Raw genomic sequence first — 26,720 nt, forward strand, 5'->3', positions numbered from 1 at the left:
TGCCATCTAAACGTGACAGTGTGAGAAATAGAACCCAGCCACGTCCTTGTTCCATGGTCCATGCTACAGAAACAGTCATGGAAACAGGTTTGGCTCCTATTTCTGGTTTCACGTGTGAATCAGCTCAGTACCAAATCGGTACAAGTACATTGGCACAAAGCCCAAAGCTAAGAGGGAATCCCTACATGTCTTTGTTGGAAGACCTGTTGGTGAATTGGCTATTAACAGTGCACAGTCTACCACCGGATGAACCTATCACAATGTGTGCCGAGTATTTAACTTAAGGTTCGTGCCGCCCGGGATGCATATTCAATACTCTTCACATTGATGTCCTCTACCAATAACAGCTTCTTGGATAGTCTAGAACCAGGGATTAATCCTGAGCCACGAGAATATCCTGCCCGAACTGGCTGATGGTGGTCGATCCCGAGGCCAACTGCGACCGTGTGGCAACGCAAGTGAGTATGGCTTTGCCCCTCGCCAGTATATATCGGATATAAAATGCCATTCAAAACCCCTCCCCATCGTAAGTCATTTGGCTGATCATCCCTTTTCAAAGCAGAAGATCTCCTTTTGCTTATAGCTACCTCACCACGCCGAGAACAAAATGTCTACTTTACTCTGTCCTCAACGCGAAGGTTGTCACCATGTCCATACCCTCAACAGGTCGACTTTTCCGTCATGTTGCCGATATCATAAACCTCCACCCTGGAGAAGACCCTTGCTGTGCTGGATACGCCACCCCACAAGGACACCAATGCCATCAATATATCCCCGCTTCCGATTCCACCGCTGCCTGTAGGCTCCTTGACCGGGCCACTGAGGATCTTCATGTCGGACGCCCCATAGATCACTACCTTCAGGATTTGGCATCACTAGTTCTTTGCAGAACTCACCGTCAGGCACAAGCACCCGATCTAATTGTGACCTGGGGCGCGCAGATACAACGCTTCCAGACGGATCTAAGGGCGTTGATGGATCAGATATGGTTGGAGGACGACCTTAGCACAGAACTGCGGCACACGATGGACCGGACATCTCAAGTTGTCACACAGCTTCACACGCAACTTTCTGAACTGAGCGCCACAGCGGCGGGCCTAAGGACTCTTGGCGCTCATGCGACGAGGGCTGTGATACCTGCAAGTGCTACCTTGCAACGGGAAAGGGAACGATACTTGTCGACAATGGCTGGTCATACTGGACACCCACTCGAGTCGCTAGCCATAAGAGCTGGAACCACAGGGACCCAACATCTCGACATCGCGGCAATGACAGCTCCAGGAAGACTTGGATCCACGGGCTCTGCAGGGTCCTCGGTAATTCGTGGGCAGGTCGACGGGGAGTGTTCAATTTGCTTAATGCCATTAGGGGAGTCAGAACATTCGACCAACAATGGCGAAGGGCCCAGTGGTAACAACGGTGGGAATTCCAGGGGGGGAAACCAAACAAAGCAATTCTCAGCCCCTAACAGCTCCTTTCAAGGACATGCCCAGGTGCTTGTCTGGTGCAAGAGGCGATGTGGTGCCAACTTCCATAAGTCTTGTATGGACCAGTGGACAAAAGCATGCCAGAAGGATGGTCGTCAAGCACAGTGCCCTATGTGCCGATCATCTTGGAACGCATGAATTGTATCATGTGGCCAGACATATGTACTCTCTGTATTACTTTGTTTTCACTACAGGCGTTTGCATTTCCATGCTTGTCGCTGTTAATCCCTGTTCTTTTGTGCTGTCTCTTTCTTTTGATGGGCTTATGATTATCTTACCTAAATGAATGCTTTTTGCGATAAGCAAGCTTACAATATGGCAAATAATGCATCCAATGTTGACATTATGATCAAAGAGACCTTTGGTGCTGGGCGAAATCCTACTTACAAAGAATAGCATTATAAGCTCAATACGCTTTCTTCAGAAAGCATGAAAGATTCATACCTGACCTATACTTAAAACAAAGCGTGTTTGATCAGGTCTCCTCCAGAGCCATGTTTCGCATAAATACGTTTTCTCCTTTTTAACAATGGGTATTATCACCATCAAACCAATCCTATGCTGGGATCGGCTGCGATGCAATTCATTCCTAAGCTACGGTAGATACTGTGATGTACGAGACGCTTTATCTTCCTTTTCAATTTGCGTTCTTACAGTATGAATCCGACATTGTCCTTCATATTATTCATTCAGTGGCCTTTGTACAAGGGCTAGGTCAATGGGGAGGACCTACTATGTCGAAGCTCTGTATGGATTTAAAACCCTGGCTGTTTCCAAGTTGAAATGTAGTCATGTCAGTCTATACTATCATTAATAGCGAGAAACATTCATTGTCTAAGCGTTCTTAGTTAAATCTGAAGATCCCAATCTGCTCTGCTGTGCAATATGGCTGACGAAGCGGAATCCGCCAGCTCACGCGAAGATGCAATGGGGCCGAACTACCTTACGCAGCGTGTCCCGGTGGAGGTGATGAGAAGAATCATCGACTTCGTGCGTATGACGGACCTATGGGAATTGATTGATGTAACTCAAATCCAGTCAGCTGGCATTCGGGTTCTCAGCCAGGTCCGGCTAAGAGAGCTACTCCTCAGCAACCGTTTTTATGTTTTCACGAACGATCAAGAATGGAGAACTTGGCGCAATGACAACTATTTCCGACAGCTGGAAGAGGACGGCCATCTTAGAAGACCCGTTGTCTATCGAGACGATGACCCCGTAACGCACTGCATTGCGCTGGATCGTCACGACCGACTGCAGTTTATGCTGGAGGGCGGGCTACCGCCTGAATGCTGGACAAAGTGTGGTTGGAGTCCCCTCGCTGTGGCGGTTCATTACAGAGCAGACAGGTGCTTCGATTTGCTTTGCGCTGCACAGCCTGACGAAGACGTTCTACGACAGGATACCGGAATTCGGGCTAGCGCTCCTAACTGGTTGATGACCTTTACCGGGGACAAGACGTATGAATATGGGTATGAAAGGCTGCTCGATCATTTTGACCACTATAACCAGACTCAACAGCATAGAATACTGCTTCCAAATATCACTCCAGATGCCACCTACAAAGTGGTCAGGACATTTCCGGTTCCTTTAATCGAGCGTGCGGCTCGTATGGGACTGAGGCTGGCTTTAGCCGCACATCGGACCTCACAAGAAGGAGCATGGCACGTTGCACCACTCCGCGATGATGCAATGGACCTGATACACGTACTGTGTCGTGAGTGCGCTGCCAGCCTCAATAGTTACGACTCCGAAGGTCGCACCCCGTTATTCCCGGCTGTAGAGTCTGGGAAGCCAGATGTCGCGAAACTCTACATTGAGCGTGGCGTCGATGTGGGTCATATCGCTGGGATCGCAGAAACAGCTCTCCACCTCGCCTGTAGACAAAGGCCAGTGAATCTGGATATTCTGCAGGAGCTCCTTCGTCATATCGATGTCAATATCGGTGCTGGGAGCGCGCAGGGAACACCGTTGCACACACTACTGGCGAGTACATGGGGCCACATATATAACGAGAATCCGCCCGCCCCAGCACGTAACCCAGATGGTACTGCCCAGAATCAGCAACGGTGGCGCCCTCGTCCACTGTCAGCCGAGGAGCAAATGATCATGGACGTCGCCTGCGAAGCTTGCAATAGGATGCTGGATCGGTATCCTGAACGGCAGGCTGTTAACGCCAATGGAAAAGCTGCATTGAAATTAGCTCGGGAACTTCATCTCAAACGGCTAGTTAATAGAATTCTAGGAGCTCCTTCTCAGACAGGGCGATGGGAGAGACGGCTAAGACCTCGGAGGAGAACCTGAGTCCAGATCAGTAGTTTACTTTTCTACATCTTTTATATTTTCTGCATATTCGCTAGACATTGTACTTATATCTCCCCTAGATCAGTGGTTCGGGTATTGTAAGCACGGTGTAGCATGGTTGATTGTCTTGTTGGATACCCTTGGTAGAACCGGGCATATTCTTTTCTTTCACCAGTTCTTGTATTTATCATGATTCTTTCACATTTCTATCTGCATGTCGCAATTGACTCATATAGACATTTATAGAATACCATTTATCACATAAACATGACAGCATTGCGACAAGCACAGGGATTGGTCTTGGAATGCAACGTGATCAGCTGATGAATTAGGGCATATGACACCCAATCCCAGCAGCAGATGACATCCGCACCTGATTCTAACATATACGTATAAAGCAGCCCTACTATCTTCGAGCTAGAAAGTAGATTGAATTAACGTCTTTGTGTCTCCGTTATCCGGAACCGACTGAGATCCTACCATCCACCATGAACTTAAAGTCTATCACCACGATGCTCCTCACCGTCGTCGGTGTCGCGAGTGCCGTGCAACATCAATACACTTGTACTACTTACCTTCTGATGGGAATGGAACAGATATGCTAACAAATGCAGCGTTACGAACGACATCAAAGGAGGGTCATAAAATCCCAGCCTTGAAGTCGGAGCAGAGTGTTCTAGGGCTCGGGACCGATGAGAGCCGTACGTTACGTCTTTATTCATCTTAGCTGTGGAGATGAACTGAGCATTCTAGGCTGCTACACATGCTCCTCCCCTTGTTCACACGCGGTGTGTTGTCATGGACGGTTTCCTCAGTGCTGCACAGATGGGGTGTATTGTTACTGCTGTGATGACTGATTGATGCACTCGGTTGCACATGGTATAATATTATACAAGAATAATCATCATTAGTTGCACATCGATATAATATCGTCGGGGATGAACGGCTTCAGGATGTTGATCAACGCAGCCAACGGGATCCAATCCAGGGTACCATGGATGGTCTCAATCGCAGATCCACTGTACAGAACTCTAGCGTAGAATTCCGACTCGGAGGTTTCCCTGTTGTCTGATTAGCTAAGGTCGATCACAAGAAACGAGCAAGAGGAATCAGCGTACCAAATCTCAATAGCAATGTTCGATGCCATTCCCGGCCAGCGAAGTGATCTGATCCCCAACGCACCAAGGATTGGTCCGATATCGCCATCATGCACGAAATTATGGCTGTACACTAAGTCGGACCTGGACTGTTCTACGGCCTCCAGTTTCCTCACGATTTCTCCGATAAAGAGTCCCTCCACTAGTTGGATGTATTGCGTGGCGTTCGCGTTGGTCCGCCACCAGTAGTTCCATTCCCAGTCGCCGGCGCGGAAAACCTCATTTGCCTGGTCGGTTGTCACGCAGTCGGATTCATCCCCTACGCGGCAGGGAAGTTCGTAGCCGTTGCATAGACGGGCCTGGAAATTGTCGGCGAAGTGGTCAAAGGTCGAAGTCCAAGACCCAGTGGCGTTAAACATGGTAGATAAGCGCGTGCGTAGTGGCTCAGTGACGGATAGATGTTCGTTCCATTCCGCGGTGGATTGAATAGATGAGAGCAGCGTGTCCCGAGCGGAACAGGGAAAGCCGCGGTCAACAGTGTCAATACTGGAGGCCTGCTGGTGGAGCGGGATTGGCCCTGAGTGCTCGGGGAAGATTCCACGGAGGACACCGCCCGCTGAGCCCTGGGTTAGGGCGGAGGAGCTAGAGCGGAACCAGACCTTCCCCTCGGGCGAGTCGGGAATCAGGCCGAGCTGGTCGCCATACACGGCGCGGAGATCGCGACCGTGTTGGTAACCGTCTAGAAGGCCGCCGATCGTAAGCTGCGGATACTGGCAGGATCCATTGACGTAGCTATTCAAGAATGGGTTGGACGGGTCGGAGTAGGCTTGACCATAGACTGTCGCCGGAAGGGTCCACTGAGAAGCTGGTGCTGCGTAGAGATGGGGATGAATGTTGTCGCAGTTGTACTCTTGGTTCTGTGACAATCAGCAAATAGTTGGAGAATGCTACCGTAAACCACGACATACCTCGCCACCCGGAAGAATGTTATAGGGAGTGCGACGCTGATGGCGCTGGAGATACTCAAGATAAACAAGGCGAGCGGTAATGGAGTGATTGGCAACAGGAGGTGGCAGTGAGTATGTATCCTCGGTAGGATGAGGCATACTGCAGTAGTTGTATACATCACCTAAGGGGCTGCTTTGGTCGGCCGGCGCGTTGTAGATGCCGCCGTACGTGCCAAGGGAGGCATTGGTGATGAAGGTGGTGTGGTTGAGGGGCGGATAGAAGGTATCTCGAGACGCGAACGATGGCGTCCCGGAGAGGAGGGTTAAAATGAGTGAAATCATTTCTAGAAGACCTTCGTACACCGATAGCATCTTGTTGCCATTGTGCGTGTGGCTTTTATTTATAAATTATGAGTTGAAGTTGGACTGTGACATGTCCACCACTCACGTGCGGCCATCTCCCACGTGGTGCAGCCCTCGGAATTTGCCGAAACAATCAACCGATTTGACGCTACAATTCAACGACAATATAAACAGTTGCTATAACAGTGCCAGAGCACGTGTGTTCTGTCAAAGCTTCTTGTGGTTCAGCATGGTCCATGGTTTCTTCCTGTGGGGCTGCTCGGCATTCTAGGCGCACCTCCTACCCGAGGCATCATTCTGCATGTCCAGCTTGACCTAGCCCAGTGGGCCAAGAGTTCAATACTAGACAGCGCTGCAATGGCAACGATCACGACTCATGTCTAAGGTATTCACAAATGCAGCGAGGCAAAAGGTGTAGATTCTATGTGTGTATGTGACCCGGCTAGAAAAGTTGACCTTAATGTGTACGTTAGACTATAGAAAGAGGAAAGAAAAAAGTCCTTGATATTTCTGATTAAAACATAGACAATAATGGAAAATCGCCATGGGCCATCACTTTACGGAGTAATTCTGTCCATATTCTGTTCAGTGGTGTCTATCTTGACTGATATAATATTCGACGCGACACCAGGATCGCCCAGGTACGTAATAAAGAGCACTAGACGGTCTTGGCAAGCATGACACGACACGCCTCAGGCAACAGTTTTAATTCCTGGCAAGTGGTCCAGTGACCGTCCGCCGCCAGGGCTCTTGGCAGCAGGTGAGGTGATGGACCCTGAACCTCATTTGTTTAACGGCCCATCAAGAGGTTCCGCAGTGGACCTCCAGCTGGCCTATAACAGGGGCCTGGGGCTGATTCGCTGGTTCTCTCTGACATGATGATTGACTTTGTTTCCAATAGCAACTGTCATAATGCCAGGGTTTTTCCGCCAAAGAACGATATGACAGGGTGAGCCCCTTCTTACCATGCGAAGAGCACTGAAATGCTTCAACAGTGACGGACTTCTTGATATTCACTGTAACGGGATGATCACAATCCATCTACTCTTTTCCATGGTTCTGATATTGCTGAAAAGGGTCCCACCATGACACAATGGATCGCCACCAGTCACTTTTCCCTACGTAAATCAATGGGCCCAAACTCCCCACGGTTACCATGAAATTTAATTTTCTGGCCCAGGGACTAACTCTTCATGTTGGCTTAATCCGTTTAGATAAGTGGGATGGAGCAATAGATTCTTCGCCCGCTATCGTCCGTTAGCTGGGTCTGGAGATTTGACTTTTAAACCTAAGTTAACCCACCTTTATCAATTTCTCCGCCACCTATCCTGTTCTTTTGGTTCCTGACACTTTCTCCGGTCTTCTTTTCTATTGTACCATGGTCGCTGTGGATACTTCTTCTATATTGTAAATTCTTTCCCATGTGACCAAACGTGCAACAGCACATTTAGTGACCTTTTGCCTGTTTAACTGATTGATTCATACTACATGGATGGAGGCTAGGCCGATCACTTTTGGTACTATCTTGAACTTTGTTTTATTGAGGTCAATATATAATCCCTCGACATTCCACCATAGGTAATGGCGCGGAAGACGTTGTCCCGCAAAACCACGAATCTACTGATATTCATCCTGCTGGTGGCGATCGTGGCCTCAGTGCTGAAGATCAGTCTGCATGGTACTTCCCTACACCCGGCAGGCCTTTACCACCATACCACCGGTCAGGATAAAGGCGAAGCAGACTACTGGGAATGGGAAACCACCACGCGTTTCGCTCCTCCCAAAAATCAGTTCACCGCCAGTTCCAGCACGGATGACGACCATCTTTGTGACTCCTTCCCCACCTATGTGCTGTCACGTATCCAGGTCGTGCTGAAGATCGGGGCGTCCGAGCCCGCTGATCGCGTGGACGCTCAGATCTCGACCGTCACCCGCTGTATTCCGAACCTCCTCATCGCCTCCGATCGCGAAGGCGAGCTTAATGGTCATCGCGTGCACGACATCCTCGCGACACTTCCCGAATCGTTCCGCTTCAATGTGACGGACCTTGAGCCCTATGAGGCCTTGAGGCGGGGCGATGAGCAAGCGGTGGGAAGCGACGAAGGCTGGTATCTGGATCGCTTCAAGTTCTTGCCCATGGTCGAACGCGCCCACGAGATGAACCCGACCGCGCAGTGGTACGTTTTCCTGGAGTCCGACACCTACTACGTCTGGGACAATCTCTTCCGCCTCCTTGATCAGTACGACCCGTCAGAGCCCTTGTATTTCGGGTCGCCGTCACCCGGACAGGAGATCGCCCAAGGAAAGCCCATGTATTTTGCGTACGGCGGCGCAGGGTTTGTTCTTTCCAGGGGCGCGATGAACAAGGCGGTGCACAGGCGTCACGGTTCTATGGGTGAATACATCGAACCATCTTTGAGTATGCAGTTTGAAGATATAGTGAAGGGCGACTGCTGTGGGGACTCCGTGCTGGGCTGGGCGCTGTACCAAAAGGGCGTCAAACTGTCGGGGTTGTGGCCCATGTTTAACCCGCATCCGCTCCATAGCATCCCATTCGACCATGCGTATTGGTGCCAGCCGGTCATCAGCATGCACAAGACTTTGTTGTCAGACATGAAGGGACTGATCGACTGGGAAAACCAACGTGATCGCAAGGTTTGTCCAATAGCAACCATTTTCCCGTCAATTACAACTAACTGCCACTGTTAGAAACCTTTGCTATACGCGGATCTGTTTGAATACACGCGCATGGGGACCTTTGAAAGCAAAGCCGACTGGGATAACGGGGACTGGGGTGGTTTCAGAGAGCCCAATGAGTCGCCGGCACACGTCTCGATGGAAGCCTGCCGGACTGCCTGCCATGAGCATCCAGAGTGCCTGTCGTATACCTACGATCATTCCGGCCATTGTATCTTTGTGCGGACAATGCGACTGGGCCATAGTAAGCCGCCTACGCAGGAAGTGCGGCTCTCTGCCGGGTGGGATGTGGAGAAAATGCGAACTTGGCGGGATTCGCATCGATGCGAGAAGCCTATGTGGGTGAAGCCAAGCATTACACGGATATTCTAGGGCGTTGTGTATGATGACTTCTTGTTAGGCGTCTGGATATCCTGGGTTTATGTGCATGTTACGATATTGTCATTCAATACCTAGCGGTTACGATGTAGAGATACATAGTTGTCCTTTTCATAGATTAGCAGCTGATATTACATACACATTCCTTTTCGTTAATTCGTAGAGCCCTATGAGGAGCAGAATAGCATATCCTCACCCTTGCTCCATGACAAACGCATAATATCTCCTACTTTGTCTAAATAGTCCAACTCCTCCCTGAATGATCATATTAACGTCGGTCTTACGTTTTATCGAGAAACCGATCGTGGACCCTTGGACAGATATGGTACGTCTTGGGCAGTAAGTGCCGATAAGTCTTGCATAAGACATAAAACCAGAACTCTCCCCGACTCCAAACCAACTCGGTGTACTATAGACTCTACGCAGCAAGCTGCAGAAAAAAAATCATCTATATGACTGTAGTTAAGTATCATGCCATAGCAAACGCTTCAGCTTAACTTCACAGTTTCCAGCCCAGGCCAGGTCTAGTTACAGATGACTAATCTAGGGGGCTAGTTGACTAAATTACAGACGTGAACTTTAGGATAGCCTACGTTTCATGTTTCTAGGGCGCCTCCACCAATGTCTTTGAACGATCACGCCGATATACCATGGCCCGCTGCCTGAAAAGAATCACGAACTCTGTGTTGTTTTGTGTACCGCTTCCCTCACGTAGACCTTCAATTGCAATATTCCAATCCCTTTCCTTCCCTCAACAGCTCATGCCAGGGGCGCGGCTGGACTCCACGATGGCCGAGAACCATCGCATCGAGTACAACTGGATCAAGGGTGTAGAGACACTGGAAGAATATCAGCCTGGAGGCTACCATCCCATCATGGTCGGGGACGTGTTAAATGACAGATACCACATTGCAGACAAACTTGGCTTTGGGGGCTATTCGACGGTTTGGCTTGCTCTAGATACTCATCTAACGCGATACGTTGCAGTGAAGGTCAATATAGCAAACTCGCTTCCATGTGAGGCAAAAGTCCTCAAAACTCTGTCTGCTCCTCTTCCGTCATCCTCACCCGTACACCCCGGGCGTGGTTCAGTACCTTGTTTCCTGGACGAATTCAAAGTGCAGGGTCCAAATGGAAAGCATACGTGCTACACGGTGAACCCTGCTCAATGCAACCTCAGAGAGATTTCCTTTAGCCGTCTTTTCTCCCTCGACGTTGCTCGGGCACTATCATATGGACTCACGCAGGCCGTGGCTTATACACATTCTCAAGGTTATGTTCACGGAGGTTCGTTATGCGATTACGGTATCCACTCCGGTCTGATATCAGTAAACTGACACTTAGAACTTGTGGATTTAGATATTCATCTAGGCAACATTTTGGTCAAACTCCCGTCTAGCTTCGATAACTTATCCATCGAGCAATTATATGAAAAGTATGGCAAGCCTGAGACAGTCCCTATCACCCGATGTGACGGGGAGTCATTACCCCCTAATGTGCCAGCTAAGGCGGTGGTGCCGCTGTTCCTGGGGAAATATGCGGAGGAGTTCTCACTATCCGATGCGCACCTGCTTCTGAGTGACTTTGGTGAGGCGTTTTCACCCGCTGCAGAAGTTCGTCTTGGGCAAGACTGTCATACGCCACCCGCGTTTCGAGCTCCAGAAGCCAAATTCGAACCGCAGACCCCCCTGGCATATCCCTCTGATATCTGGAGTCTGGCTACGGCAATCTGGGAGATCGTGGGAATGAAAGCTATTTTTAGCACCGATTTCGTGCATGAGGATGAGATAGTATCTCAGTGCATTGATGTACTTGGACCTATGCCTTCGGAGTGGTGACGGCAGTGGGAAGGACGATCCCGATTCTTCAATGAGGAGGGGTCTCCAACGGAATCTTATAGGGAAAATAGATGGCCTCCGCTTCAGGACTCATTTGAGGTCGGTGTGCAGAAGTGGAGACGGAAAGTGGGCGACGAGTTTGAAGAAAACGAAAAAGCTGCGTTCCTGGATTTGATGCGCCAAATGCTGTCATTCCGGCCGAAAGAGCGGCCGACTGCTGAAGAGGTGCTAAAATCGGAGTGGATGGTCAAATGGGTATTACCTGATTATGAACGGAGCTTAAACTATTCTTTGGGAAATGCTTAACGCTGAAGATCCATGTGCAGTTCTATACCTGAACACGAGTTAAAGACAGCACGTGAGACCCAACATAGCCCTGATTTCGGCGATACGCATGCTGGCATTCAGCTGAAAAGTGGAGTCACAGTATCTAAAGTTGGCTGTAATAATATCTAAAGATAATAGTCCCACGTACTATCCCTTCCGAGATACGAACTAACGCCCCGCTATTAAACCTTGATATGCATACGGACGATATCTTCAATGGTTACAGCTATGTGGGATTGTGGATATCCAGTGAGCTGTCCTCGCCGTTGTCCACAAAGGGGTATTTCAAGCATTCCAGTGTGATCTGTCTCCATTCTCAATGGCTGAGGACCCCACCCCAAATTTCGATTTATATTTTGCATTGAGGCCTCTGGCTCACGAATTCCATGTTCACACTTTTGTTTTCTCCCATGCTGTGATCGAGTTTGCGACTGTTTCTGCTGACTCTGACCAACCCACCACAACATCTCGCTGTTCAAGTCCTAGTTTTCTCTGATTATGAATTTCGGGTTGGACAAGGTATTTATGTATAATCCGTGGCCATGGAGACAGCCTTCACACTCTTCGCCCAGAAACATGCCGGTCGAGTTCGTCTAGCAGGATTGTTATTTCTCACGGTCTATATTGCCACCCGCTTGTCATGTTTGATATTTGCAGCTCAGACGAACTGCTGGATGTGGATGATCTTCATATTTGAATTCCTTTATTCATGTATACCTCTTGTTCTATTGGAAATATCAACAGGGGTGCCGTGACTGTCTAACGAAACTGTAAATCTGCCAATGACTATAGATCAATCTCTGGGCATAGAGCTCCCTCAAAATCCTGGCAAGACTACAAAACGACTTCATTTAGCAACGGAAACTGCGTTGCCGTCAGTGGACATTTTCCTGCCCTGTTGTGGGGAGCCACTAGATATGCTTCTTGATACTATACGCGCTATTTGTGTTATCGACTACCCCAAGTCCTCATTTCGGATTCTCGTCCTGGACGATGGAAATTCCATGCAGTTGAGAGAGGCGATGGAGGAGCTACGCGATACTTGGCCAAATCTCCTCTACTATAGCAGAGGAATTAAGCCGAGCCAAAAAGTCTTCGCCAAGGCAGGAAACCTAAACCACGCCCTCTTTGACATCCATGGGGAGATGGAACAGCCGCCCGAATTCATCGTTGGATTCGATTCTGATTTTTTTCCTGCGCCGAACTTCCTGCGCGCCACGCTTCCCCATTTATTGAAAGATGATACTATTGGACTAGTGAGTGCACATCAAGACTTTTATAACCTACCTCTGGGAGATCCGCTTGGCCAAGATCTAGCGTTTTGCCGGGAGATCATCTTTCCTGTAAGAAACGAACTGGGCTCAAGTATAGCAACTGGCTCTGGGTTTGTTATGCGCCGCCAATTGGCGATCCAAGTGGGAGGCTTTCCTACAATCAACGAAATCGAGGATGTTACTCTATCGGTAATACTACCAGCATATGGAAAACGCGTACTAGCCCTGGAAGAGATGCTTCAGCTTGGACGCGTGCCGACCTCCTTGGAAGGCCACGTCTGGCAGAGGCGACGGTGGGTGACTGGTTGCACCCAAATGATCGCCACTCCTTGGGCGGCAAGTAAGGAGTCTATTCCGTCTGCCTCGAGGTCACTTCTGACATGGATTGGCCTTGCGTGCCTTTGGGGGCCTCTAAGCCACAGTGTCGGGTGTGCCATGATCATTCCTGCTTTGATATCAGGGCAACATCTGGTGCCAAGCATGTTCCTAAGACTTCAAATTGCCTTATCTCTGGTCACCTTTGGGCTTGTGTGGCTATACGAATGCCTCAAAGCGGCAGCAACTGGATTTCGTCTACCAACGTTCGCTCATTTACATGATCTTTGGATGTGTGCTGGTAAGTTTGTTACAAATGGTAAAATTTCAATACAAATGACTGACAGGTCCCAAAGACCAACTATGCACCGTTATTGGGTTTCATGTCTTCAGGTCACAGGACGGAAGATGTCTAGTGACTGGAAACTCTCAGAACAATTGGAACAATGCCAACAACATGTCTACGCGACTTGCACAGCTCAAATGTGACTTATGGGATTGTAGAGTCGGTTTTAATCTACTTTTCACGCTCGGAACCCTGACTGGAATAATATATTCCGCCATAGCCTCGATCGAGAGCAACTCCCGCTGGCAGATTTACGCAATGACTACCCTCCTCTTCCCTCCTGTTACCCTCATTTGCTACATAACACTGTCCTGCCACATGGCTGCACTTCGGTGCGTGGTTTGGCCGCCTCGCTATCCCCCTCGCGATGTTACGCTAGACACTCATCCAAGTGATGTCCGTGCAGTATTTCCTTGCGAGGAAGTCCGACAATACAATGCCCGTCAAAGGCTTGCGCCTCTTGGGTATCGTGGACATTTATTGCTCATCCCGGCTTATGTCACCGTTATGGCCATGATGTATTTTCTGTATCTTTGAGATCGGGTGAGGGAGGTGCTGCAATAACGATCATACGCTCGACATTGCAGAAGGCGTGAAGTAATATTCACATCACACAGGTTTTATAGCCTATCGTCGAGTCGACAAACTAGGACACCTTGCTATTATGCCTCTTTCGTCTTTTAGCTTTGATGTAGATGATAAGGAATCCTTGGATAATGGCCTGTTCTCTTCGAGTTCCCATGATAATGATGATGAAAATTTCAGGTCAATGGTTGCATGGATAGACTCACGGGGCTCCGACTTATGAAATGTGTCTTGGTAGGCAATAATACCGAGGGTTTATTTGCACCATGTGTTGGGCCACAGAGCCGAAACGAGGCACAGGTTAGCGGTTCGGACGGTCAATTAAAGCACTGCAATTGACGTTTGTTGTCTACCCTAAGCTCTGTTTCTATATTTGTACGTCCTTTAGCTTGTTTGATGTACTAGCACAGACCCTCATGCTTTCCATGATGTAGCTCTCGAGAAGCCACCTGACTATGGAAAACCATTGAAGAGCTACTCATAGTCCGCAACCTCTTCAACAATCTGATCTTCTTGAACCTCGAATGGGTCATCACCGTAGTTCTCGTCGCCCTCATCCTCATCGCCCTGACCTTCCACGCCATCAATGTCCGCAACACCGATCGTGGCATTAGAAAAGGTAGCCTGATAGACCAAATCTCCCACCTGTGCTCCATCAGGAACAAAGATAACATCACCACTGGCGAGACGGTAGTAGCCACCCGTGTCAACCTCTTCCTCACGCTTCGCTGGTCCTTTCTTGGTGTATTCGTTCCCGTCGTTCTTGCAGTCTGGCTTCTTCTTGCAGTACTTGTACTTACTAAACCGTTTAAAGCCAATTCTGAACTGACACGGCGCCCTGCCTTTGCACCCTTTGTTCTTGAACTCGCCATGAGAATAGTAGAAGTTCTGCAGGACGTGCCCTTGACCTGTACTGTGTTAACCACTATTTCGCAAAGACGAAGGTCGGGTTGAACGAACGGCTGTTGTAGTGGCTCTTGACGCATCGGTTCACCTGACCGCCCTTGTCTGCCTGCCTGACAGACTTGAATGGAAACTCGTCACACTGGTACCCTTTGCCATAGGGTGCCTTGCTGCATCGGTTGCCAGACCCACAGCCCGCCAGACGGCTACGCTTACCCTCGGTCGATTTACTCGGGTGATCCCAGGTAAGCGTCGTGCCAAGTTTCTTGCATTTTGCGCCTGGCCATAGAAGGTTATGTTTTGTTTCCTATATATGAAAGGGAAAGCATACCGTAGCACATATTCAGGCACGTATCTGCGTACAGTTAGACTCTCAGTTCCAGCGCCTTGAAGATTGGTAGAGAATTGGGTCACATACCGCCGACCTGTCCATCAGAGCAATCAAAGGTCAGAATCTTCGCGGTGGCAGCAGCCACCTGTGAGTCTGGAGCCTGAGTGTCGGGGGCTGGTGAGCCGAGCGAAAGGGCACAAAGACCAAGCCAGAGCAGGGAGGGCTTCATGATGTCGACTTTGCGATTGCGATGAATTCTTCTTTGCGAATATGAAATTTGCAAACCTTGTACTGCTTCTTGGTCTCGTTCCTGTTGGCAGTCAGGGCCCTATTTATGTGTTTCCTGTCCTTATACTACTCTTCCATCTCAGCTCAGAGAGCCTTGGAGAACATCCCGTGCTCACTCATCCTAACTTGCAGGTGGCTGTGTATAGAACTGATCACAGAGTCACAGAGTGACGGTCCTGCATGTGCGCTAACTTGAAGATTCGAAATGGTGTAACATTCATGCTGCAGGGCGCCTTGAACTATTGATGACTGCATTGCATGTTGGGAAGAAGACGCTGATCATCTGTATCTATCATTTTATTGAATAGGGGCACCTTTGTGCCCTTGGCTGCATATTTATGGGTCCACTGTTTCATTGTTCCTTCCATGACTGCCCTTTCATGGCTTACAGTGTTATGTTGGCTGAGTCAGATGCCGGAATTGTCGGCGAGGTCGTTCATCAGGGGGTGTCTGGAAGCGCAGATCGCTTGGAACATCAACTGAGACATATATTTGTCTCTATTAAGCAGGAGTAATACACGCGTCAGGCACCCTAAACACAACAGCGTGTGAGGCTCCAAACCGGCTCGGCGATGAGGAGAGGGTTACATTGAGAGGCATGACAATTGCCCTATTGGGCTAGTCGGCCATGATAAGCGACAGGCAATCGAAGCCGAGAGGAAAGAAAAAAGCAAAACGCAGCAAAATGGAGGTGGAGAGGGTAAGCAATACGCCCTGGAAAGGACAGTAAGGCTGTGCCCTTGCAGGGGTTCGTGGTATAACCTTGGTACTAATGTCTATGCTTACGCATTAAGACAGAGCGGAAGAGAGCTGAGTGCATTTTGACAATGGCCAATCAGTACCCATGTATGATCATGGCGATTCAATTGGCTTTGAGGAGAAACAATGATCTCATCGCCAGCCTCACTGCCAAAACACAGACGAAGTCCAAGAATTAGGGTTGGAGCGGTCGGAAAGCAGCGCTATTGGCCCCCATCGCTGCCGCCTGACCTGATCCCGACCTAAATCTGACCGACTAAATTCAGGCTACAGTCCATGCATCCATGCATCAATATTTGCTACGAAGTCAGCTGTTGCAATTCTTCACTTCCACCTCCAAAGCATCGACCTCAATCTACAGCAGCCTGGAGTCGAAAACTGGCAAATAAACCTCTCACAAACATTCCAGCCAAAACAACCAGCCAACAGCATGTCCCTAGATCTTTCACTCCCCCCCACTTGCCCCGCTCTCTGTGTTTACGGCGACTACAGCTGGGACCAAGCCTCCTTCGCCCTATATACACTCGTTGACCTCTCACCAGAGGAGATAACCAAGCTCCTATCCACGCTAAACAAAGAATGGCTCGAAGACAGCCCTAATCCGATCGTTCGCTCTCCAGAAGCCCACAACCTAGCCGGCAAAACACTCAAGGACGTCGTCCAGGCTCATGTCGACCTAGACAAGGGAATCACTCCCATCTCCGGCGGCGAGGCAAAGGGGAACCTAGGATGGTATCCAACGGCGTTCATTGTGGTGACGACGCGAGACTGGGCCGATCGGGGATTACTGGTGGTATACATGGATGATACGGATGATGACGATGGTAATAAGCCGGATCCCGAGGTTCGGGGAATGGATAAGTTTTTCTTTGAGATCGGGGATGCGCCGCTGTTGCTGGCAAGCTTTAGTTTCGGGGACTTGGCTTTTGTGGATGCTAAGGAGCAGTATGGGGTTGAGTAGGGTGTCTCTTTCGCGACTTGTGGTGGATGTGTTAGCTCTTCGACAGGAGTTGAATATGTATGTACTAGTCTTTGGTCTGCCCCCAGGACCAACAATTTGATAATGAGGCAATATTTGCCATGCAATAAAAAAATAAAAAATAATATAATATAATCGGAAGCACCTCTTCAAGTCAAAGAAAACTCTGATATCGAATTCTCGTCTGGCCATGAGCCGCTTTACTCTCTGTCCATGTATCTAGACCAAGACGGCTGCGAAGAGGAAAAAAGCTGAGACGAATTAGTATGCATCGGAGTTGTGACTCTGGGACGTGTTGGGCCATGATTGATTAGGGTACAGCTTGCGTATACCTTCGTTATAAAATCGGAAAGGTGCCTCCTCTATTCCTTTCCTTGACGAGCCTGTCTAATGAAGGACAGATATTATATGCAAAACAATACAATGTTACTATTCGTACGGTATAAGTCGTAAATATGGTAGCACATTGTCGATTCCATGATTGGGCTACCCTACCCGCATTGACCTCCCCCCGGGTTTGCCAGACTTAATCGATCTTTTCACGTTACATATTCGTCTCTCATATTTTCCTGGCAATCGAGAAATCATCATACAGTAGTAATAACAGCTGACAACGAAGATTTGTGTTCTGCACTCCGCTTCAGAAGGTCGCGTCGAGGACACGGGAGGATTATGGTCCGATCCTGGCCTATATATCGCCGAGCACACGTTTGAGCATCGATGTATCAAAAAAGACACTGCGGAGGCTCATATTGACGCCGCTGTCGTCGAAGGCTTCCAATTCTATATCAACTTCATGTGGGGTATGTTGGACGACAACTTCGCCGGGATAGCTGCAATCAAATACCTAGAATCTCTACACCTTCCATTTGCAGGCATCCGGAGTTTCGAGAGAGAGCAGACCAAGTACCAGTTTTATGTCGAAGCAAGACGGTTGGGTACCCCGGCGGTTCCGGGCAATACCAACTTCCCTTTATTTGTCAGACCGGCAATCGATTATGCAAGCCAGCTTGTCGACAGGCATTCTATCTGCCACACGGAAGAAGAACTGGAATTCACGATCCGTCGTCTGCATGGTAAAATGAGGAATTCCCGCGTACGAAGGGCAAGAGCACTGGGTGTGGACAATCCAGATCGCTATGTCTGAGAGTGTGAGCCTGCGGGAAGAAATAGCAGCGACCTTGTGGTCCAGGAATTTATCGATGGGGAAGAGTATGCAGTAGCCGTGCTTGCGATGGGCGACGTTCCTGTACCTCTGAGCCCCCAGGTTGTCAAACACACGAAATGACTCCCTGGCAAGGAACAGTTTTGAACCTTCGATGTCAAGTTCGACTCTGGGACTACCTACGAACTTCTGAATGAAGAAAGCTCCCCCGACCTCTATCGGCATCTCCAGGACCAGGACGGGTTGCGATGTCGATCTGCGGGTTGGTTCAGACGGGACGGCGTATGTTATCGAGGTGGACCCTCTCCCTGTGCATTTCTTGCCACCTGGATCGCTATTTGAAGACAAAAGACGTCATCCGAGATCTGCCGGGGGGCTACAGGGCTGCTGTGAATATCTTTATTACCAACTACTCCCTCCATCACCCAGAAAAGCACGCAGACAAGAGACGGCAATTGGCAGAGTTTCATGACCAGGAAGCTCCGTGGTACGATACTCTGCAATTAAACAGCTCCATTATATTGGAGATCGCAGACACCATATCAGGCAGCGTTCTTGATCTTGGATGTGGAACTGGGGTTCTTGGTCACATCCTCCGTGGAAACCAGCAAGAAGCACATCGTATCTCCCGACTTATCGGAGTAGATATTTCCAGCGGAATGTTGAATATGCGTAGACAGGGTGGATGGTATGATGAAGTCGTTATCGAAGATATGTTGCGATTTCTGGCTCACTATAACATGCCAGTAGACCATGTCTTTTGCTTGTCTACACTTCACTTCTTCTCTGCAGAAGAACTGGATTTCATCCTTGCACGATGCTTCCTGCTCGCCAAGCGGTCGATTACCCTAACAATCGATGAAAGCCTTGATAGTGTGTGTACTCACACGCAGCCAACCCTTCCAATATTTGGTCATTTCACAAACCATATAAATAACATCAAACCTTGCGCGTTACCACGCAGTTTCGGTTTATCTTCTGAGACCCGATGCGAATCTAGCTCTACACGCTGTGCAACTACGTTCATCTTTACACGACGGAAAGCTCAGTACTAGAGGAAATGTCGCATTTCGAGGGCATCGGATCCCGCTCCTTTTAGGAAGGTCTATGCTAGGTATCGCACACCAGAACATGGTGAATCAATAGCAGGTATAATAGTCCTGAGCTGGTCTGGGGATTTATACCTCCCACACATTTCCTATTCCAAATGGCTAAAACATAGTTCAAGAGCTGCATGGAGTCTATTCGAGGTGCCCAGCAAGAAACATAACAGTTCTGTCCGGCCGCTGCCTTTTGGCGGGTAGACGCCATTTCTTTCGCTCGCTACAGTCCCCACCATATATTTCCATCTAACCGAAGATATATCTAAGACAGTATCCTAAAGATCGGGTACTCATCGGACTTCTCCACTGGCACAATATTGAACGACACATAGGAGTCAATGTTCTCCGGCTCCAGCGCCACCATCGCCAGCGCCGCATTCTTCTGTCGTGTGCTCACGCGAAAGCTACCCTCCGGTAGCCTTACCTCGCGGTCACTTGCTACTGTCGTCGTCGTCACGCGAATCACACCCTCGTAGTAGGAGGTGTCCACCTCGGCCGATGTGATATTCAGCACCTCCACGGTCCCCTCAAACGGCTCGTCCAGCGTCTCTACTTCCAAACCAGCCACCTTGAGGCGCTCGGCGAGGTCGGCCCAGGCCACGGGTATAAGGTAGGCCTCAGGGCGGGAGCGCGTGAGGTTGGCGAGGGCGGGGGTCGTTGATGCGAAGCGTACGGGTGGGTGGACCACGCTACCATTCTTAACGTCCACCATAGTGAAGGGACGAATCTCAGTCTTGCTGTAGTCAGTGACAATAATATCGCTGTCTGACGCGATAAACTCTTTGATGCCGCGCTCGATAGTCTTGTAAACCTTATCGGCGTTATCGGCCGCCGTCTGGACAATACTGCCCAGCATGGTCAGACCGGCGGCCGTCCGTCGCTGGAACTCCTGGTCGGCGATCGCAATGCCACGCATCTCAAGCAGGAAGACGACAGCCTGGGTGAGGCCCATCGCATTGCGACCAATCTTGCCATCAGTGCCTGCCTCGGCGAAGTCGGCGACGAAGTTGGGATCCGAAGACGAAGAGCCGGTTACATATGGCTCGGCGCGGAGACCAGCGGCTTCCATATCTTCGCCAATGTTTTTAGCGAAGAGCTCCTCGGAGAGGTTGCGGATACGCTCATTGATATTGAGGTTCTTGGCGGCCGAGTACAGGCCGTCGGACCCTGGGACGTATTGCCCCTCGCCATAACGAGTCGGGGCACCATACTCGTGCATATCGACTATCACATGGGGATTGAAGTTGTTCATGAGCTGTTTTATATCACGCGTCTGCTGGCGGGCAAGCTTGATATGGTCGCGGTTAGGGTCGTAGTTGGTCGCTAGCGTGCGCTGGAAGTAGTAAACGCCATCGGGGTTATACCTCGGCAGAATGACGAGCTCCAGCCTGTCGAGAATCGAGGCAGCCCACTCCTGGTCGTCGTCGAACTTGCCCAAGAGTGCAAGTGTGGTCTCGTCGCCTGCGGGCTCGTTGCCATGAACAGCGCCCTGGATCCACACGCGCACTTTAGAGACAGAGTCATCGCGGCGAAGGGAGCTGCTGCGACCGGAGGAGAGGTGGATGTAGGGGAAAGAGCGACCCTCCTCTGAGGTGAAGTTAGCGGTGCGATAGGTCATATAATCGTTGCGATGGGCCAGTTGCTCGAGGAATTCCTCTAGTTATGTGTCAGTCTCAATGGCCCAGTGCGCGTCCGCAATGGTAGTTCACTCACCCATGTCGTCTTGAGAAGACGACCCTTGAGTACCGTTAGGGAACCCAGGAAGCCGGACATTGGGTGTGAGAAAAGCTGGGGACAGGAGCTTAATGTCGTCGACGTTCTCGAAAGCACCGGCAATTGTTTCAGTATCCGGCACGACAGGAACGTGGTTGTATCCATACATAACAGCGCTCACCATAGAGGCAAGGCCGAGAGAGAGACCCGTGGAGGCAATGGTTCTCATTTTGAAGTACAATTCTTTCTGCAGGCCCTATTCATGCGAGACAAGCAGTGACGTAGCCAAGGAGAGGGTGGACAAGACTGAAATGCTTCTGAGTAGATCCGTCATCCTTTTATGTATCCCACCGCGTCCGTCGCGACCATCGCAATGCAACCTCAGCGTCGGCAATCAACCTCTCTCCAACTCCACATCTTTCCTCCGCATCCCCTCATTTCATAATTTCCCCGCTGTCTTTCTAACTACCGGCGTTGTGCCAAGAGCGGCGGTGGAAATTTGAGTTGCCGGTATGGCCAGTCATATTAATACAATCGCTTATCACCTCGCGGCCAAGCTCCGACCTCCCCAGTTACCGGCTAACTCCGCTGATAGCCATATAAACAATAGATGGAATTCCCCTGTAATCCTATTCTTCTCCTATTGCGCATTGCCCTCTTTATGGGTCCGCTAAATCATGGTCTTCCGCGCAGTGGAGATTAATGGTCACTTTCCAGCCGATCTATAAAAGGCGAAGACTTTTGCGGTGAATCTTCGACAGATGATGGGCATTTCTATCGAATCTACTTCATTACGTTAGTCGTCTAAAGATTTCCCTTTGAACACAGAGCGAGGATAAATAAGGAGTATGAGTTTTAACTTGGTGGAGTGCGATAACTAACGAGACCATCTTCTAGATTCTGCTCGTTATATCCAGTATATTCACTCTCTACCGTCCATAGCAGAGCAGCTTCAGACTGGTCTCTGTCTAATCAACTGGGTTAGCTATCGGTAACATATTCTTCCCTGTGCTTCATTTTATCAGCAAACATGACAACTGACGAGAGGGAGCAGGCTCTCCGTAGCCTTGAAAATGGACCCAGAGTAGAACAATCGATGGCGGCCCGGTGATCAGTAAGGTAATGAGGGCGATAATTGCCTCCAGTGACCACCCCATTCTTCGGATCGTTGAAGAAGCTTGTCTTAAACCATTCAGATGCATGAAAATGAGAGAACCCATTGTGAATCAGTGTGAATCCAGCAAGATATCCATCCTCTTATACTCCTCGCTGACCGGGACGCGCTGTGAAAGACTAGACACTACAAAAGAGGTGCCTTTGCCCAAGTTTCAATGGCCGTTCTTATGTTGGTTTCGGATGATTGCGGAGCTCGTATTCTGGCCGCTGCCAATAGAAGAGACACACACGTCAGAAATAGGGGAGATGGTCTCGTCGCCAGCATCACTCCGGTTTCATACACCGGGCCTGATCGGATGCTTCTGATTCTTGCTATTGATTGCTTGATGAATTTGGCTGTCTGTGGAGTAGTTTACTGTTTTTGGGCCGATATCGATCTAGGGCAGAGCTAGTCTTTTGATATTAGTAGAAGTCGTAGTAGCTTATATATAGCGACCGCGGATAATCTCCAGACCCTTACACTTTATAGCATACAGAAATACAGACCATTAGCTAAATCGCCAGATACCTGAGCAGATTACTAGTAATAAGAAGTAAATACTAGTAGTATACCTGCAGTTTAGTAGCCGTAAATCGATCGGCTATAACTAAGAGGTAGCATTTGGCTACTTGTATTCTTGTGGACTTTTATATTCCATATTTTGCACTTTATCCACACCATGTCATTTGCACCTCAGTCTTGGCAGGAGGGCTAAGGCTACAAAGCTTGCCATATACATTTGAAGCACTGAGTATCACTAGCAGCAAGAATTGGAACATCCGGACGCGTTTCAATAACCCGATGCCAGGCCCCAACCCAGCAGTGGACTCGCAACATTCTCCGAAATGACAATCCGCCATATTGTCAAACAAGCATCGAAGACATTCCCCAACCAAGCCCTAGTTATTGACCCGACAAAACCACAAACGCCCATGGACTAACAGGTCCTAGTTACACGCCCAGGCGTACTCATCCTTATAGTCGATGTAAAGACTCTTCGAGCTCTGCCCCATCTTCGCGACCAAGGGTGCACAGGCAAAGTTGCTGATATAGATCGGTCCCGCATACTGGCTGAATGTACCAGAGTCCTTGTCACAGTGTTTCCCATTCGTGTCGCACACGCCTATGTACATGTACTGTTCTTTGCCAACATTGTTGTCGAGGAAGGCGCACCCCTTGTCCTTGCCGATGTAAGTGTAAAGAGTGCCCAGTCGCTGCTTGGGGTCTGTTCCTTTAGGTAGGGGAATTGCTTTGTTCAGTTCGTATCCTGATCCGCAGATGGTGGCTGCTCGCGCTGCGAGATTGGCTTCGTGTGCTTCTCTGGTGTCTAGGCCTTCGGCAAGGGCCAGGGAGGCTGTGAAAAGGAGGGTGATGGTGCTGAAGAACCTCATTTTGTTTGGAGGGAGGATGTAAGTTTGACGAAGTTTGACGGTTATATGTGGATACTTTGAAGGGTAAGGGGCGGGACTGGCGAGTTTATATTTCCAAAGGGCGTTTCACAAGGCTGAGGCTCATGTGCCATGAATTCTTAAAATAGCGAGCATTCAAGCCATACGAAGTGATCTGCAATGCCTTGTGGGTGGCTTTGTGGCAAACACGAGGATTGAATATGTCTATCTGGACTTCGCAGAATCTCAGGAGCCTTGATTGGGTAATAATGTATAGAAAATTGGGTACTTCCCTGAACAATACGTATTATTGGACGAAGCTTTCTCCCATGCAGAAGGGGTGGGCCAGTTTTGCTGCCCTTCATTTATTATACGAGAGAGACTCGTATTAGTGCATTGGCATATCACGAGGTGATCAACGTATATTCCATATCAGGGGGCCAAAAGGCTGAACACAAACCATTCCATCACCGGAGTGGGTGCGGTCTCTTGGCAGAGACATACAGAGAGACACAATCCTATCGGCCACTACCTCGCATAAATGGATTTGAAGAATTACTGAACAGAGTTTCGGCGAAATATTCTAGGTGAGCAAGTCATTTCCTCTACATTGTGAATGCGACCCAGGCCAAAGGAGCCTCGCAAATTGTGACAGAAGGGATAAGACCGAAAAGGATACGAGCGGTGCTTTCTCCACAAACAGATATGATCGCCATACCGAGTGGAGAGCGCCTTTATCACTATCACACAAAGACCATTTACCTGCCACTTATTGCACACGGCGTATAGATCCAATTGACAGTTCTTTGTGTTGAATCCTGGAGCCCTACAAAGATCATCCCAGTGTCCGTGGATAAAGAGCTGGCATTCCAAGCATTAACGTAGGAATGCGTCCCCATTGCTTTTGCATATATGAATAGCTATCAGCTTGGCTCCACCCATGGGTTAATACTGCCCCAAGCCTGCTGGCAAAAAGCCAGCAGGCGCTAACACGATAGAGCCTGCCAGGACCCCCAGTCTGGCACGCTTACAACCTCTCGAAGCACACATATTACAAGAGTGGTCCTAATATGGTCCGTACGAGCCGAACCTCCTGTTTAGCCTCACTCAAGTACAATTATATTGGCGATCACCAGCTTCGTCTACCTGGGTGTTTGCTGCTATACTCATCTGTCGGGCACGTGACGCGATGTACCATAGCTCCTCCCTCCGCTTGGATTCACACTTAGGTCGATGTACTCCTTTCACTGGAGAGACAGAAAATGGACTTTGCAAGATACAGATTGTCTTGGCATGTCTGTGAAATGCATTCTAGATATGTTAATGCCTGGCAGGTTTCAGTGGGTATGGATGAATTGTATATCGCTTTTCGCTTCCAGGTCCTCATAAGCTGACAGCTTGAAGCTAGATATAGTTCCATAATTGATTTTTATAACAGTTGGGTGCTGGCCTTTCTGATAGTTAGGTGGTCTGGGCTAATGTTCCAGAACACGACCGTTGGACGTTGGATCGACTTCTATATCTATTTGAGACGTCGGGAGCTGCTACCGGCACACTAAGTCTCTGCACCACCGACTCAAAAGGAAATAACATACTTTGAATAGTATATTGATCAAGATCTATACTAACACTGGGAGAGGTTCCTGACATTCTAGATAACGTCCTGATTTTGAAGACCAATAGTCTAGTGTCCGCTAATCTATGTTATGATAGAGTTGGGACCTGACGTATGCTGTAAGGATGTCTATCCTCCCTTGGAGTGCGCAGCCATGTGGGGAACTTGGGTCACTCTGAGAGAAATAATTCAAGGCAGTGATCTGCGCTGGCTGTGTTTAGGCAGATCACATAGGAAGCCTTCTGAGTTCTGATTATCAGATACTATGGAGCTGGTGGAGCTCAATAGTGGGGCAGCTGAATGGCGGGGCGTTGATGAAGTGGCAGCCAAGCAGCTAAGTCCTCTGTACAGTACTACCCCTCGTAGAATGGGCCCAGAGTATTTGAATCTCGTGGCCCTGTTAGAATTGCTTTCCTTCTTCTTTCATCTTATCCTCTCTCCTGATCTTAAATTTCAAACAGAAAACCACCATGTCTTTCCAAGAATCTTGCCTGGATATTCGTATCGAAGTCCGTAACGGTTATACTGTACTCCTCGCCGGAGCTGGAGTCGGTGGTGATGAGTATGTTCCCGCCGAATTAAATCTTGATGAGGGAATCGGCAATAGCGATGGTAAGTTTCAGACCTTGGGAGGCTATGATGATCATCTCTAATCAAGCATTGTTCCGATGTCTTTAGGTTACTTCAGTCGGGAAGACGTAAATTTCACAGACAGCGCTGAAAACATTGAGCTGTCATTCCGGGACGATGGGGTTTGGTTAGAGGCAGATCTTCCAACTGCCGGTGGAGACGAGAGAGAGCGTCAGGGCATCAACTTGTCCGAACATATCGAGAACCAGGGTGGCCAACTTGTCTTTATTGTAAGTTGGATATAAATCCGAGGTCCTTTCGAGTCTGATTCTAATATTGTTGTGCTAACCTGTGCCCTTCCCTTGACAGTAATTGGAGGCATATACCAGTTATACTGTTAGATAGAGACTGCTGGACATCATCTTGATCAGTATTTTTATTCTTAGTCTACAGTCTTATGCAAATGATTCACCCCCAGGGTAACCACGGCTAAGCCGAATTTAAAGATTCTATGTCAGCTCTTTTGGCTTTTCTTTTCCCTTTCTTTTCCATTAAAGTCGCTGAGGCCGAGAGGGCAATGATTTGGGGCGTCGATGTGCGGTGACTGAGCTGAATGACGGGGCAGCTGAACAGATTGAGATGATCCCGGTGGGGATGATCGTCTATCATTTCCATTTTACGCATCTGGTCCACTATGGATGGTCGAAAACATCGTAGCCCCCCTCTTGGTACAGTACAGTGGTTCCCAATCACGATCGATACACGAGGGATCAACACCACGATCTTTTTTGCACG

At 49.1% G+C, this 26,720-nt stretch overlaps 12 protein-coding genes across 12 annotated transcripts; 8 read left to right on the forward strand and 4 right to left on the reverse strand.

The window, feature by feature from the left end:
- Positions 1-647: 647 nt before the first annotated feature.
- BDV37DRAFT_279952 (uncharacterized protein) lies at positions 648-1,625 on the forward strand (the record flags this gene model as incomplete). The annotated part of the gene is made up of 1 exon (XM_032086448.1): positions 648-1,625. The coding sequence occupies one exon, from the start codon at positions 648-650 to the stop codon at positions 1,623-1,625; it is 978 nt and encodes a 325-aa protein (XP_031944737.1).
- Positions 1,626-2,483: 858 nt separating this feature from the next.
- BDV37DRAFT_269214 (ankyrin repeat domain-containing protein) lies at positions 2,484-3,788 on the forward strand (the record flags this gene model as incomplete). Its single annotated transcript, XM_032084320.1, has 1 exon — positions 2,484-3,788. One exon carries the CDS (start codon positions 2,484-2,486, stop codon positions 3,786-3,788), a length of 1,305 nt encoding a protein of 434 aa, XP_031944738.1.
- Positions 3,789-4,085: 297 nt separating this feature from the next.
- BDV37DRAFT_240949 (uncharacterized protein) lies at positions 4,086-4,850 on the forward strand. The gene is made up of 3 exons (XM_032081123.1): positions 4,086-4,352; positions 4,403-4,489; positions 4,542-4,850. The coding sequence occupies exons 1-3, from the start codon at positions 4,277-4,279 to the stop codon at positions 4,643-4,645; spliced, it is 267 nt and encodes an 88-aa protein (XP_031944740.1). The 5' UTR covers positions 4,086-4,276; the 3' UTR covers positions 4,646-4,850.
- On the reverse strand, positions 4,086-6,728 carry BDV37DRAFT_240951 (histidine phosphatase family protein). Its single transcript, XM_032081124.1, has 3 exons — positions 5,854-6,728; positions 4,907-5,802; positions 4,086-4,849 (listed from the first exon to the last, which is right to left on the reverse strand). The coding sequence occupies exons 1-3, from the start codon at positions 6,202-6,204 to the stop codon at positions 4,696-4,698; spliced, it is 1,401 nt and encodes a 466-aa protein (XP_031944739.1). The 5' UTR covers positions 6,205-6,728; the 3' UTR covers positions 4,086-4,695.
- A 424-nt stretch (positions 6,729-7,152) lies between these two features.
- BDV37DRAFT_240955 (uncharacterized protein) lies at positions 7,153-9,402 on the forward strand. The gene is made up of 2 exons (XM_032081125.1): positions 7,153-8,850; positions 8,905-9,402. Exons 1-2 carry the CDS (start codon positions 7,777-7,779, stop codon positions 9,262-9,264), a joined length of 1,434 nt encoding a protein of 477 aa, XP_031944741.1. The 5' UTR covers positions 7,153-7,776; the 3' UTR covers positions 9,265-9,402.
- Positions 9,403-10,058: 656 nt separating this feature from the next.
- On the forward strand, positions 10,059-11,414 carry BDV37DRAFT_290726 (kinase-like domain-containing protein; the record flags this gene model as incomplete). The annotated part of the gene is made up of 3 exons (XM_032088785.1): positions 10,059-10,557; positions 10,630-11,078; positions 11,115-11,414. The coding sequence occupies 3 exons, from the start codon at positions 10,059-10,061 to the stop codon at positions 11,412-11,414; spliced, it is 1,248 nt and encodes a 415-aa protein (XP_031944742.1).
- A 563-nt stretch (positions 11,415-11,977) lies between these two features.
- Positions 11,978-13,943, forward strand: BDV37DRAFT_290728 (glycosyltransferase family 2 protein; the record flags this gene model as incomplete). Its single annotated transcript, XM_032088786.1, has 3 exons — positions 11,978-12,146; positions 12,228-13,325; positions 13,381-13,943. The coding sequence occupies 3 exons, from the start codon at positions 11,978-11,980 to the stop codon at positions 13,905-13,907; spliced, it is 1,794 nt and encodes a 597-aa protein (XP_031944743.1). The 3' UTR covers positions 13,908-13,943.
- Positions 13,944-14,393: 450 nt separating this feature from the next.
- Positions 14,394-16,120, reverse strand: BDV37DRAFT_18074 (uncharacterized protein). The gene is made up of 4 exons (XM_032079476.1): positions 15,277-16,120; positions 15,190-15,213; positions 14,916-15,137; positions 14,394-14,863 (listed from the first exon to the last, which is right to left on the reverse strand). The coding sequence occupies exons 1-4, from the start codon at positions 15,416-15,418 to the stop codon at positions 14,430-14,432; spliced, it is 822 nt and encodes a 273-aa protein (XP_031944744.1). The 5' UTR covers positions 15,419-16,120; the 3' UTR covers positions 14,394-14,429.
- Positions 16,121-16,432: 312 nt separating this feature from the next.
- On the forward strand, positions 16,433-17,425 carry BDV37DRAFT_240960 (uncharacterized protein). Its single transcript, XM_032081126.1, has one exon. The coding sequence runs from the start codon at positions 16,667-16,669 to the stop codon at positions 17,195-17,197; it is 531 nt and encodes a 176-aa protein (XP_031944745.1). The 5' UTR covers positions 16,433-16,666; the 3' UTR covers positions 17,198-17,425.
- Positions 17,426-19,745: 2,320 nt separating this feature from the next.
- On the reverse strand, positions 19,746-21,425 carry BDV37DRAFT_290730 (M14 family metallopeptidase; the record flags this gene model as incomplete). Its single annotated transcript, XM_032088787.1, has 2 exons — positions 19,746-21,139; positions 21,197-21,425. The coding sequence occupies 2 exons, from the start codon at positions 21,423-21,425 to the stop codon at positions 19,746-19,748; spliced, it is 1,623 nt and encodes a 540-aa protein (XP_031944746.1).
- A 1,874-nt stretch (positions 21,426-23,299) lies between these two features.
- Positions 23,300-23,743, reverse strand: BDV37DRAFT_279962 (uncharacterized protein; the record flags this gene model as incomplete). Its single annotated transcript, XM_032086449.1, has 1 exon — positions 23,300-23,743. One exon carries the CDS (start codon positions 23,741-23,743, stop codon positions 23,300-23,302), a length of 444 nt encoding a protein of 147 aa, XP_031944747.1.
- Positions 23,744-25,825: 2,082 nt separating this feature from the next.
- Positions 25,826-26,230, forward strand: BDV37DRAFT_279963 (CVNH domain-containing protein; the record flags this gene model as incomplete). Its single annotated transcript, XM_032086450.1, has 2 exons — positions 25,826-25,967; positions 26,034-26,230. The coding sequence occupies 2 exons, from the start codon at positions 25,826-25,828 to the stop codon at positions 26,228-26,230; spliced, it is 339 nt and encodes a 112-aa protein (XP_031944748.1).
- Positions 26,231-26,720: the final 490 nt, after the last annotated feature.

This window comes from Aspergillus pseudonomiae, assembly GCF_009193645.1.
Source record: "Aspergillus pseudonomiae strain CBS 119388 unplaced genomic scaffold BDV37scaffold_11, whole genome shotgun sequence".
Lineage (NCBI taxonomy): Eukaryota > Fungi > Ascomycota > Eurotiomycetes > Eurotiales > Aspergillaceae > Aspergillus > Aspergillus pseudonomiae.